The following is a 13,102-nucleotide window of genomic DNA, read 5'->3' on the forward strand; positions in this document are numbered from 1 at the left end:
GGCTGAGGGCGGGCGGCCGTGAGCCGGGGGTGTCCCGGTCCCCCCGGAGCCGAGCGCGCTCGGCGGTGTCGAAGTACCGGGCCCGGCGATGGCACTGCCCTGAGCGTCCCGCCGGGGACACCCCGGCTCTGGGGACGCCCGGCCGTTGCGGAGACTTTGGGGGCGTTTGCGGGTTTTGCCTTTTTTTTTTCTTTCTTATTTTTTTCTTTTCTTTTTCCCCTCATTTTTTTTTTCTCCTTTCCCGCTGCCTTTTGGTGTTTTCTCCCGGCGGCTCGTCCCCTGCGCCTGCCCGGCGGTCATCCCCTCGCCCGCGGCCCCGTCCCTCAGGGCATGTCCCGGTCCAACAGCGTCAGCCCTCCGGGCTTCGGCGGTCCCGCGCCCTGGGCAGGCACCGAGCAGCACCGCTCGGCCTGGGGCGAGGCGGAGGCCCGGGCCAATGGCTACTCCTACCCGCCGCCTCCCAACAGGTCCTCGGGCAAGAAGGCCTCCCGCATGTCGAGCAGGTGGAGGAGCGAGGAAGACTACGAGCCCCGGAACCGCGGGGAGAGCGGCTGCAGGATGATGAGCTTTAGGTCCAAATCCGCCTGGCAGGAGCACGGTGACGACAGCCGACGTCACCGGTCCCGCCACCCGCCCGGCAGTGATTCCCCCGCTGCCCCCAACAATGCCAGCCCCCGGCAGCTGGGGGAGCAGGGGGAGGTACGGCCCCGCTCTGTGGAGTTGGGGCTGGACGAGAAACGCATCAAGGCCAAGATTGAGGAGCTGGAGGAAGAGGACGGGGACGAGGGGGACTCCGAGGCGGCCTTCTCCATGGGCAGTTGTTGCAGTAGCCTGCTGCAAATCTTCAGGTCCAAGAAGTTCCAGTCTGAGAAACTGGAACGTCTCTATCAGCGCTACTTCTTTCGGCTAAACCAGAGCAGCCTCACCATGCTTATGGCCGTGCTGGTGCTGGTCTGTGTGGTCATGCTGATCTTCCATGCCGCACACGGCCGCTATGAGGTATCCTATGTCGTGGTGCTCTCCCTGGCCATCGTGCTGATGGTGGTGCTGTGCATGGTGTGCAACCGCAACAACTTCCACCAGGACCACATGTGGTTGGCATGCTACTCTGTCATCCTGGTGATCCTGGCAGTGCAAGTGGTAGGGGTTCTGCTGGTGTGGCCCAGGAGCGCTTCGGAGGGCATCTGGTGGACCGTCTTCTTTATCTACAGCATCTACACGCTGCTGCCGGTGCGGATGAGAGCTGCGGTCATCAGCGGGGTGGTGCTCTCCGCCATCCACCTGGCCGTCTCCCTCAAGATCAACGCGGAGGATAAGTTCCTCCTGAAGCAGGTAGGCAAGTCTTGAGTGATTTGGATGTGTGCTCAGCAAGGGCAAGGGAAGTGGAGTAGTCTGACTTCCATAGGCCTGCCTGATGCTGGAAGGCTGACAGGACTTTCAGCTGAACTCCTAGGTTGCGTGCTAGGATGGGATAGTGTGCAATGTAATGGCTAGCCTGTAATCTTGCTTTTTTTTTCATAGCTGTGGCGTTCCCTCGTTGCTCCAAGTTAAGACTCTAAATGTACAAGAAGTGTGCCTTACTGGGTTCCCATGACGGCTGCTCCAGCACTATCAGCCAGCCCTGCTAGCGCCCTTCAGTTGTATTTAATGTAAACAGCCCTGTGCTAAGCACACCTGTGGAACAGTATCCAAGCATGCTGCTGTTTTACTGAGAAACGTGTATAAAGTCTGGCTGTTTTTATCAGGTAGAGGTTATCCTTGTGTGCCACTCTGGGTTCAGTGTTGGCGCAGAGCTTAGGAGAGCGTGCTCCACGGGAATGTGAGGTAGGCTTTTTGGTTTAGTGGGAAGACGTTTTGCTTCGAGATGTGCTGGAAATCTCTATGGTGAAAAAGCCCAGAGTTCCTGTACAGGAAGAATAAAAAGTACAAAAAAGAAGTATAAATGCAGGTTTTTATTTAGCTGTGATACCATGTTTAACTGAAGCAGTTCAGTTCATGGGAACAATAAGAGTATTATCAAATGCATTACAGTGCAATTTTTAATTACCATATCTGTATAAACAACGGCAGTACAAGGCGCCACTCTTCAAGCGAAGCAAGCAGCCTTGGGACTCGTGCTTTAAGCTTACCACACATAAAACGTTGCAGCTCTGAGGCAGTTGTCATCCTTCTGATGTGCAGGACTCTGAGCAAGGATGAGCCTTTCACAGAGTCAGCCCTGATGCTTGTGTGTAACCAGGGATTGTTTATTAAAATCAGGTGTTTGGTAGTTTTATAGCCCTAACACGTAATATGAAATAAAGCCTCGCACTTGCTTTGAGTCTCAGTTCTGGGTTGTTTTGAGTTCCTCCTATTGCAGTGGCAAGAAAAGTTATAGGAGTTAAATAAAACCTCACCAGGATGAGGCTGTCACTGTTCTGCTATACAAAATAGCCCATGAAATTATTCTCTTCTCCCCCCTGCCTGGTTAAGCCTACGTGGAGAGTTTCTGGCTTTGTTCTTGGTTTGCTACAGATATTTTTATAAACTGTACATGACATATTTTTCTTATGTTTGATATAAATGGCTTTTTGTGCATTTCCAGCAGAGCATACACTGTGAGTGGGACAGTTGGTGTTTTTCTGCTTGACTTGAAAAAGTTTGCTAATGGCCTCAGCTCTTCCCCACTGGGGATCTGATCTTGCAAAACCTCATGTGTGCTTTTTTGCTTTATAAACTGAGACTTCTCCTGTTGAAATCGGTGTGTTTGGAGACTATATCCTTACATGTCAAGGCAAATCCCATCGTGATTGCGGCTAGATTTAGTAGTCTGTTATGAGCAGAGTTTGGAGGATACTAGCAAATGAATAAAGTATCATCATGTTGGAAAATGTTGGTAACTGTATTTTAGTAGGAAGGAGCCTAAATTACAAAGGCCAAATGATTGACTCCCTCAGTAGAAAATTTGGAACAATTACAGCTCCCTCCCTTTCCAAATAGCAGGTTGTTTGTAAGAGGTTGGCTTGTGTATGAATGTGCACTTGTCAAAGAAGCAGCATGGGCAATAGGTGATGCTCAAATCTGTGCATTGCACAGTTGCTTTCGCTTTCATAGTAATGCTGGGGTTTTCCTACGGTTTGGCAATTAATGTCCAGTTAATTAATAAATGTTCAGGAGTGTCCTAGGAGCACCCTTACTTTGTCTTCAAAGGCAGAGTGTCTCTCCACGTTGCCCGTTGATTTTTCCTACTGACACAGTGTCTATCTTGCCGTGGTCTACACTGGCATAGCACAGGCTGAATTCAGTGGGGTTGTACAAGGCCAAGCATCAGATTCCTTACACGTTTGTGTATGAACACGAGCTGCTATCTCTGGCTGTCTGGTAGAAAAATCTGTTCTGCTGAGCACATTGCCTCACAGCTATTAACAGGCCTCCCTCACTGGGGCTGAATCTCGTTGCCGTGGAAATCCGTTGTGTTCAGCTCTGGCCCCCTAATGCATGCAAGCCCCATTTTCCACCTTCAAACCTACCAGAGGCAAGGGCAGGTGAAGACCAGATAAGTCAAGAAGAAGGAGTTAAGATGTTTTCTGTGACTTCATGCTGGCAGTCACATCAGCCTGGGTTTTGTAGAGCGGGAGTGGATGTGAATGCGTTTGTGACTATGTGACCGGATGGTACTTTACATCCAGCAGTGACAGAAGAAAGGCTGCTTAGGATGTATATCACCTTTCCTCTCTTCTCCATGGCATTTGAAGCTATAATACTTAAGCAAGTTTTACTTTGTGGGAGCTTTTTGCTTTTAATCCTCTCCGAACTGTTTCCAAACCAGGAGAAATCATACACTCTTATGTTATGATCCCCTGACATTTAAAGCAGGGTGACTCTTGTGTTGACTCCTGAGCACTTTTATAAGGCTCTGGAGCCTGTTAAAAACTCCTCTTTCTCAAGTGAGTGAAATTCTTGGTAGTAGGTCCATTCTGGGGGAAAGGCAGCTTCTTGGATTCCTTAGCTGAGGATGCATGAGTTTATTGTCTGAATTATCTTCTCCTATCATTGCTGTATTTTTCTGTCCCCAAATTTTCTTGTCCAAGGCTATGCTAGACTTCATGGAAGAGTTAATGCAGTCTGCTGTTTCTGAATCCATAAGGTAACAGGAATAAAAGCAGTTGTCATTGTTCAGTCTTAACTGAGCTGGTTCTTAAAATAATTCTTCTGGGGTCACTTCTCTTTGCTACCTGGAGGAGTCTGTCTGTCAAAAAGATGAGTATAGTTGGTACCTCTGTGAGTCTGATGAGCTGGAGGCAATGATCTTGGCTTCTTGAAATAAGGTTTGATTGGAATACAAAAGTGCTACTTACTGCATTATATTAAAAAGTTATCCAATGCTGAGAGAGGGAAGAAAAAGAAATCCTGTGTTTGAGAATTTACTTGTTTCCAAAGTCAGCATGCTGCTGGAAGCAGAACACAGTGAATAGGTGATGCTCCACCAACTACAATTCCTGACTGCTTAAAAGGGGGATTTTCTTGCATTCCTGTGATCAGTTAGCTCTAGAGGAACTGCTTTTGGATTTACTGGGCAGGGGGGTGACTGTGTTTGTCTTCAGGTTGATGTCCTTGTGTCATTCTGGGACAGATTACAAATATGTTTCACTGCATGGAAGTGTGTTCTCTCTGCATGTATCTCTTTTCAGGCCAGCCTTTTCCATGTGTTGGCTTTGATGCACTTTCAGGCTCTGAAAACACACTCAGCTCTAAAACTCACATAAACATTACTTTACATGTGAATGAGGCTTTCTAATGCTTAACTGAGAAAGAAGTGTACTATTTATCAGCAATCTGCCTTGCATTCAGAGCAGAGATGACAGTGAGATTTATTCTCTGTGGATCGGAGCGAACTGCCCAGCTGACCCACAGACTTGTACGGGCGCATGGGAAGAGGTTCAGCCTGTGGCTTGCAGATGCTTAACTGAAGTCATGTGAGGAGACAGCTGCCCTCAGCACAGATAGTCTTGAGTAAGCACTGGCGTTTTTGTAAGACTATGGGCTAAGGGACAGGGAATTTCACAAGAGAGTTTATTGGACTCTGATTCAGACTTAAAAAGGGATGGGGATTGTGTGTGGGAGTGGGTGGGGGACCAGGGGTAGGGGTAAGAATGCCATATACAAACATCAAACAAGCCCATGGACTGAGGTTAGATTTACTCCTGTTTTCCCATCCAAACCTGTTTTATTGTAACTTTTTGAGGTTCCTTGTTCTAGGATACAGTTAAGTCTTTGTAGTTTATTAACTCAGTGCGAGTAGGTGACTGTTACCATACCACAAAAAATAAATACCTTTTTTTTGTCTTGTGTCAGTAACCTTACTGAAAGAGAAACTGAAATGCACGGATCTCTTTTCTCCCCAAATACTACTGCAAACCTGCGAAGGATCTCTGATAGCAAAGTTCTGAACTACCTCAGCACATATTTTTTGTTTGTTTCTCTGATTCAGGTCTCCTTCTTGCTCGACCCTTTTGCATGTCTCCATCCTAACAACATTACATTAGTATTCCTTGTCCTTCACTTCTGAGAAGTGTGTATGTGTTGGCCTTTCTCTCTGTCAGTGCATGTTAGAGGTAGATGATTGATCTGCACCTGCATGGTGAAAGTGTAGCATTTCAGTTTAACCATTCCCCAGATGTTGGTATGAAAGCCAGTGTCTCTCCTTTTCATAAATTAACTCGCTTTGGCAGGGCTCAAAACAGTTTCTTACTGTAACAGGGAATAGACTTGAATCTTGTGGAGATCTCCTAGCACCTCGTAGAGATGCCTTCTAGTTGGCAATTTGAATGGCATTCAACAAGAAGTTAGTCACACAGTAGGAGAAGTACTGTATGTTCCATCTCAGCCTCAGCATGCTTAATATATGTAAGTGATGACTGATTTAGAGACAGATTCTCAGCAGTGTGTTAATCAAATCCTTGCATTGTGCTTTCATTGTCTTCAAGCAGCATTGTCTTTATTCATGAAGAAGGAGAGATGAACTACCTGGAATGCAGAGGGATCTGCGTGTCAGCTCTCCTGTGTATGCGCTGCCTCTTTTACTTCTGTCACCTGGAAAATAGATTTGAGTAATGTTTGTATAGGATGGGATTTTTAAGGTGCTCAGCCACATGGGGCCAGGTACTGGGTGCCTCAGACAGCACTTAATGGCCTGTTGTGCATAAACATTGATACCAGTAGGGCTCTCATGCAGTAAGAAGAGCTCTAGCACTGCTCACTACTGAAGAATCTGCCTGCACAGCAGTTGCACCAAAGTTAGTGAAAACTGATTTGCGGTCTTCTGTTCAGGGAAAAAATGGCAACCTGAAATATTCAGTAACTGTTGCATTGTTAGTTGCCTCCCTAGGGTAATTCTGTAATAGAAGTAATTAAGTAAGTCTCTGAGGTATTGTGTATCAATTTAGTCCTTTGTAAGAATATTGTCATTATCTCTTGGGCATGTGTTGCTTGAGGTTTACAAAAGCGTATGTTTTTTCTTATCTCCTAAATTACCCTATGATCTTGACACCTCCTAATCTATCCCCTTGCTTTATCCTCCTTCCTCACACAATGAATTAGTTTAATATTTCGCTCTAATCTTCACCAGTACCAAAACCTGTTAGTGTGATAGAGTGCCGTGTGTCTAATTTCTCCATGTTGCTAGATTCTTAATAGGTTTGTTGTCTTGATAAACTGACCTGTTTGAGTAATTTCTCTCAGCCTTGTGGTAATAATCACACTTTTATAGCTGGCTTGGATCTTGGTGAATCGAAGACAAAAACGTAATGGGGGTGGTTGAGGTGTGTAGCAGAAAGCCTTGTCCTTCTAGGCATTTTTATGACATGCTTGAAAAGGCAGGGTGTACTAGTTCTGGTTATTTCTGGAGAGGTGAAGATACTTTGGAGCAGCATCAGGATTCATGAAGGTACAGGAGGCAGAAGGATACATTTCCATGCCCTAATCTTACAAAGCAGCCATTGGCTTGTCCTTTGGTGTCCTGGGCATGACGGCTTAGTTTGACACCAGTGTGATCCCTGTTCTCTGTCAGAGACCTGTCCAAGGCAGGACATCTTATTTAGGTGGTCTTTTGTGATTAACCTCATTCAGATGGTTTATAAACCTGAACAGCAGTGGATATAAAATGCTGATTATCCTGGTGCTAAAGGCTCGCTGGAACTGGTTGTGCCCTCCTGGAGCCTGAATGGCCCAGTGCTTCCTAAATGCCCTTTTGCTCTGAGTCCACTGTTGTGTGAGCAGCGCTGCCAAGGTCTGGGGTGGAAGAGGACTGGGACTCAGCCCAGCTGGAATGTGAACTTTGGGCACCAGGCTGTTCTCCAAATGTATTCAATTTGTGTCTGATTAGCTAATCTTTCAGTCATGTACCATGGTTCCCTATCCGTCTTTTAAGAAAAGTGGAACAATTGCTAACTTTTTAGCCATTGCAGTAGTTGGAATAGTTACAGTCTTTCAGGAATAGCTGGTTTGGTCGTCATATTTTGGTACGACTGGGTATTATTGTCATTTTCTAACTGAACTAAAAGAACTGTCTTTGTATCCTGGTAGAAGACGCAATGAAAAATCCCAGAAACAGCTGAAGAACTGAGAGGTAAAAATCAAAATTATTTTGACAGCAGATTCCGTGGTAAAGTGATCCACCCTGTAGCTGGTAGTGGCTTCTGAGAAACTGTGTGATGTTTTGTTTTTCTGTTCTTTTTTTTTACATCGTCTTCTGTTTTTGTTTTTTTTTTTTTATTTTTTTTTTTTTTTTTTTGTCTTGTTTTGTTGGGTTTTTTGGGGTTTTTTTTGTTGTTGTTGTTTGTTTGTTTGTTTTTGGTTTTTTGTTTTTTTTTTTCTTTTCATTCTTTTTCCCTGTGCAGGTGGGTGTGGTTCAGAGAAAATATCCACTTTTGTTTGAGGAGGTAGAAGACAGGGCTCCAAGTTTTACCAGCCTTGGGCAAGGTTTGTCCTCCTATATGCTTTTTACTATAGGGTTTACATGGCATCTTGCACAGGTAATCTGTACCCACAAGAGGTAGTGCCGAGGGAGCTGGAGTGCACCAGAATCTCCCTGGAGCCTTCCAGCCACTACATGATTTCATGGTGTGCTACATGTTGGTTTTTTATGGCCCAGAGGGGTAGGATGGTGACAAAGTGTGTGCAAGGAATGTGAAGATTTACAGCTTCTGGGAAGTGGGTGGGGTTCCTGTCTAACTGCTGTGTGACTTTTTCATCTCCTGCAAGTTCTGTGTTTTGATGTGGGATATGCGCAGTGTTAGTTCCTTCCCTCCCTCTGAAGTCTAGCCTAGTGATCTGAACTTGTGATATCTTTCATCCATGGGATGCTCTTTCTTCTTTTTGTTTTGACATTGGTGATATTTTTTTTAAAAAGTATTTTTTTTGTCTCTACCTGAGATGTGGCCTGCTGCTGCCAGAAACTTGATTCATTATTATGGAGTCCTTAGGCTAGGTAAAAACCCAAGGGGAAATCTCATGTGAATGAAAAAACACAACCCCAAAGATATTAAAAAGGATAATCTAGTTATGAGGGGGTGTGGGAAACAGACAAGAATTTTAATATTTGTCTCCTGAACTCCTAAATGTTCTCACCTTATCATAAGAAAGTTTGAAGTTTCTAGCACTTAATAAGGTCACATATAAAATAGCTGTCAGGCCAAGACAAGACTCAAAATGCTTTTTAGCACCTGCAACTGGACCACTCCCAGTGAAACTCTCCCTGATGTTTTATGATGGTGCTGACTCTTGCTGGTTTCATCACTGGCAGGTACGGGAATGGCATCATTCAGCACACCTGAAGTAGAATTTAGCATGGGACGGTCTTGTTCTGATGCTCTGAGAAATGAACTGAACACAGTTTAAAGCTCTGCCTTCTGCTTCTAGCCTTGCTCTTGAACAATTGGGAAGCTCTGTCCCACCAGGAGCCTGGTAGGTAGAAAAGCCTGTGAACTGCTTCAGCCAGACACAGTTGGTTTTGTACCACAAAGATGATGTGTATACAATTGGTAGGACCCCCCACAGCTGAAAATTAATGGGCATCACCAACAGTATTGCTTCTGGTGCCAGGCTGGTCTCCCTAATGCCAAGTAGGATTTTTGTTACAGCACTCACTATAGAATGTTTCATTGTATTGTCAGGCTTTGTTCTGCAAATAAAATACCATTATATACTTTTTTCTTCATATTTATATGTCAGTAATGTAATTGCCATGTATCTTTATTCCCTTCCCCAGACATCAGGAACACAAATCATATTTGTGTATTTAAGATTTTATCAGGACTGTCTGCAGTGTGCATTGTGTAGTCATCATTTGTGGCTTCTCCTACTTCATAGCAGCAGAAATAGCAGAAGAGAAGAATGTTTCAAAGCATCCTCAATCCTGCCCTGATTTTGTTTATAATTCCTTTACCTAGACTGCGTCTTCTGCAGTTTGAGTGATGAGTTTCCAGATGAAATATTAAACTGCCTTTTCTTTTCATGAAAAGTTTTACACACCCATGTAATACCCATCAAATTTTTTACTGTGAATTGGGTCTTTGTGGTATTGCCGTGCTTGGCTATCATCCTGTGTTTTCCTGGGAAACTTTGCTTTTGGGAGGTTGAGTTTTGGGAATTAAAGCTGTTCTTCAAATTCAATATACATATTCCACTAGTATCAGAGTGCATCTTTGCAGACAGTAAACAAAGGACTGTGCTGATGCAACACAGAGGGAATAGAAATAAAGAAAGGTTTGTGTTTCCTCTTTCTTTTCCCTGCTGACATTAGAAATTGATCTCTCAAAGAGGCAACTTACGCAAACTGTTTATTCTTCAAATATGTTTGCAGCTTGTATAAGACATTCTGTCTCACTTCATAGTCAGAAGAAAAGGCTGTGACATTGCTTGCAAGGATCTGTCATAAAATGTTGCTGATGCAAACAGTTCCCTGGCTGTATCTTCCCTTCCAGAAAAAGCCTTGCCTCCTTCCCTTAATTCCCTGCTCTAGACTAAATGCTACAATCACTGATCCCTGTGTCCCTCTCACTCTGCAAACTGAATTCTTAGAGCCCGCGATGTGGTAAGGGACTACTCAAATCAGTATTTCTAAAAACAGTAGTTTGCTGGTCAGCCCACAGATGACAGAGCTCCTCAGACATGCATGCCGAGTGATGAACTCTTTCCATTTGCTGGGAGGTCCCAATGGCAGCTTTCTCTGTATTCTTGCTTAATGTGTGGGTATTTATACCATTTTTTATACAACAAGAATTGCACAAATCGGGGGACCAAGCAACAAGTTATTAATGAAGATGTTTAATTTCTTTTTTTTGGGCAGGTAGTTACTAGTAATCTCATAGGGGAGAGGAAGAAATGCTCTGTGCTGCTAAGGAAAGAGGAGGCTCTGCAGTGTGGTGGGAGAATGTGTAATCACAGTGTCAGTCTCACTCATGCTGAAAGCTAAATTCAGTCTTTCAGACCGTTGAACACGAAGTAGGTTACTAGTGTGGGAACTGCTGTTGAGTGGTGAACTCTCTGGATCTTAAGGCCAGGATGGACTTCAGAGCTCATTTAACAGTACCCACTGAACAATTCTCCTACACTTTAAAATTTCTTCCATTCGGATGGTATGGGGAAAAAAAAAAAGTTAAAATGCTAAATTGCATACTATTTGTCAGTTGAAAAAGCAATCTGCAGTGATTTCTGAACTGAAGGTGAACTGAACCAATACTTATTTTTTCCTCTCTCCTCTTAGTAAGACAGGATTTTAATACCCTGTGATGGAACATATTTGGGATATTTCTCTGCTCAAGTTGGTGGCACCTACTTAGATATAACACAGATGGACGTGTTAGTTGTGAAGGGGTTCTGACATCATGCCCAGATTTTGTACTGGGTAATTACGTTCTTGCCTTCTTAATTGATGTGGAATATGGCATTTTTCTTTGCTCCATGTGTATTCTGGACTGTATAGCAGTACACCACCAAATAGATGCTGTACATATGGGTTTACTATCGTATCTGAGAAATCTGCAAGGCTGTTGACAAGCCATTAAAATGAGGGACTAGAACTCAGGCTTTTATCTTCTTAGTCGTGTCGGTGTGCTAGAACAAGAGCCACCCCCTTGATATGACAGATGTACTGATAACTTTTGAAAGGTACAAAACCAGAAATTATATGATTGAAGGATGCTTCCAGAGCTCAGATATGCCATCCTGCTGCACCAAGACAAGACCAACTCAGCCTAAACCATTTGTGGCAGGTACTAGTCACAGACCTGTGTGAAAAAGGCTCTCCTTTGTGTATGTGCTCCTGGGGGTCACAAAAGTACTGGTGTGCTTTTTAGTGTGTTTGTTTTGTTGGTGGTTTTTTCTAAGCAAATCAGCAAGCACAGGCCTGGGTAGGAGCAGACAGTCAAGAAGAGCTGTCTGTGACTAGAGCTCTCTGGCTGCTCTCAGATGAAACTGGTGCTGTTTCCTTGTCTCACCTGGCTTTAATTCCCACCCCACCCAGGGCCTGCTGTTCTCTATTGTCACAAACAGTGCATTTGAATGACATCTGGCACAGCTGGGCCTCACTCCTGAGAGGGGCCTTCCTGAAAGCAGTGCAGTACAAGCAGTAAGCTTGAAGGTTACACATCCTTTCACAGGTGACCTCCTTTTCAGTGCCTGGCCCTTCTCAGCTGTTAGGGTAGCTGTACTTGGCAAGCTCCTTAGAGCTCCAGGCCTGCTCCAGGGACTCTTAGAAGTGTATGCCTTTTGCACTGTGGTTGAAATGACTGTGAACAAATACTTAAGGAAGTATTTCCTGAAAATATTCTCATCTCTCAAGAGAGAAAGTTAGGAAACTGCAATTTTGTTTTTGTTTGTTTGTTTTTTCTTTCTTCCCTAAGGCAGGTAAATGAGTATCTGGCTGTGTCATGATGCTGAAGGTTTGTCCGAGTAATAATGTCTAGGAAAGGTAACACTCTGGATTAGTTAAACCACAATATAGAGCCCACTATACAGAAACTGTAGTCCACTGCTGAAACCACCTTACTTGTCTATTTTAGATGCAAATGGACCTAGTTAATTTAATTCACTTCCAGAGGGAATGCAAACTAAATAAAGTCATGCTTGTTAAAAGAAGTGTTCTCACAGGTTTAAATAATTTTCTTCAATTTATTTTTATGAACTTTTCTGAACAGACCAATCTTTACCATAATATCTTCGGGCTAAGACTGTAGCTTATGTAAGTGAGGAGTACTTTATACTATTAACTTAGTGCATTGCTCTTGTATATTATCTTCTTTTAGAAGAGATAGTGTAAGTCTGTGCTACATTCCTTCCCCCTTGGCAAGGTTTGGGGCTGGTTGTGGTAGGGACAAGTCAGGAGAGGAGCTTATCTGTCATGTATAGCCAGCCCTTGGTCCCATTTCCAAAGCTGCTTTTCAGGAGCCAGGTCACAAGTGTCCCCTCTGTGGCTGTTTCTGTGCAAGGAGTGACTGCTCACCACTCCTTCCCAGAGGAATGATGTGTTCTCAGAGCATGACCTCTTGCTTGGGGCTGAGACCAAACCTTTTCACTGCCAATTCCTTGGCACCTGTGACCAGGACAAAATACTGTATGTCTAAGATTCCAGGCTGCCACCTGGAATGCCACAGAAGTGGCAGGTGATGCTCTTCTGTGCCTTTCCTGAGAGAAGCTCCTTTGGTTTCCAGCAGCTCTCCTTCTGTTTAAGCCATTTGCAATACTCCATACGCTATTGAGGCAGTGCCTTGCTGCAACATGAGCATATCTTCTGCATGTCAAACTTCATGGGGAGATGCTGTGACAGCTCCCTGCCTGCCAAACCTCCTGCTGAAGCTTACTGGAGAAATATTGTGCTCCCTTCAAATGGGTGGCATTGTAACATTGGCTTGCTCATTGAAACAGCATTTGGGTCTGGGCAGAGTGAAAATGTTGATTTCCTTTCAGTAGAAGAGAAAAAAGCCTTGAGGGGTGCCTTCTGCACAAACAGTGGCAGAGCTGCAATTTCCAGAACTGAGTCAACTAACTTTTGAATCTTAATGGCCATAATATTTACTGCTTCCTCTGTCCCAATTAGATCTAAAAGGAATCTTACCTCTCTTTG

At 44.4% G+C, this 13,102-nt stretch overlaps 1 protein-coding gene across 1 annotated transcript in view; it reads left to right on the forward strand.

Moving 5' to 3' along the window:
- The first annotated feature begins 212 nt into the window (after positions 1–212).
- The window catches only part of ADCY5 (adenylate cyclase 5), a 205,207-nt gene continuing 192,317 nt past the window's right edge, over positions 213–13,102 (forward strand). Inside the window, exon 1 of the mRNA XM_058839754.1 lies at positions 213–1,332. Coding sequence (XP_058695737.1) covers positions 331–1,332 — 1,002 coding nt within the window. The 5' untranslated portion in view covers positions 213–330. The remainder of the gene's footprint in view (positions 1,333–13,102) is intronic.

This window comes from Poecile atricapillus, chromosome 5 (genome assembly GCF_030490865.1).
Source record: "Poecile atricapillus isolate bPoeAtr1 chromosome 5, bPoeAtr1.hap1, whole genome shotgun sequence".
Classification (NCBI taxonomy): domain Eukaryota; kingdom Metazoa; phylum Chordata; class Aves; order Passeriformes; family Paridae; genus Poecile; species Poecile atricapillus.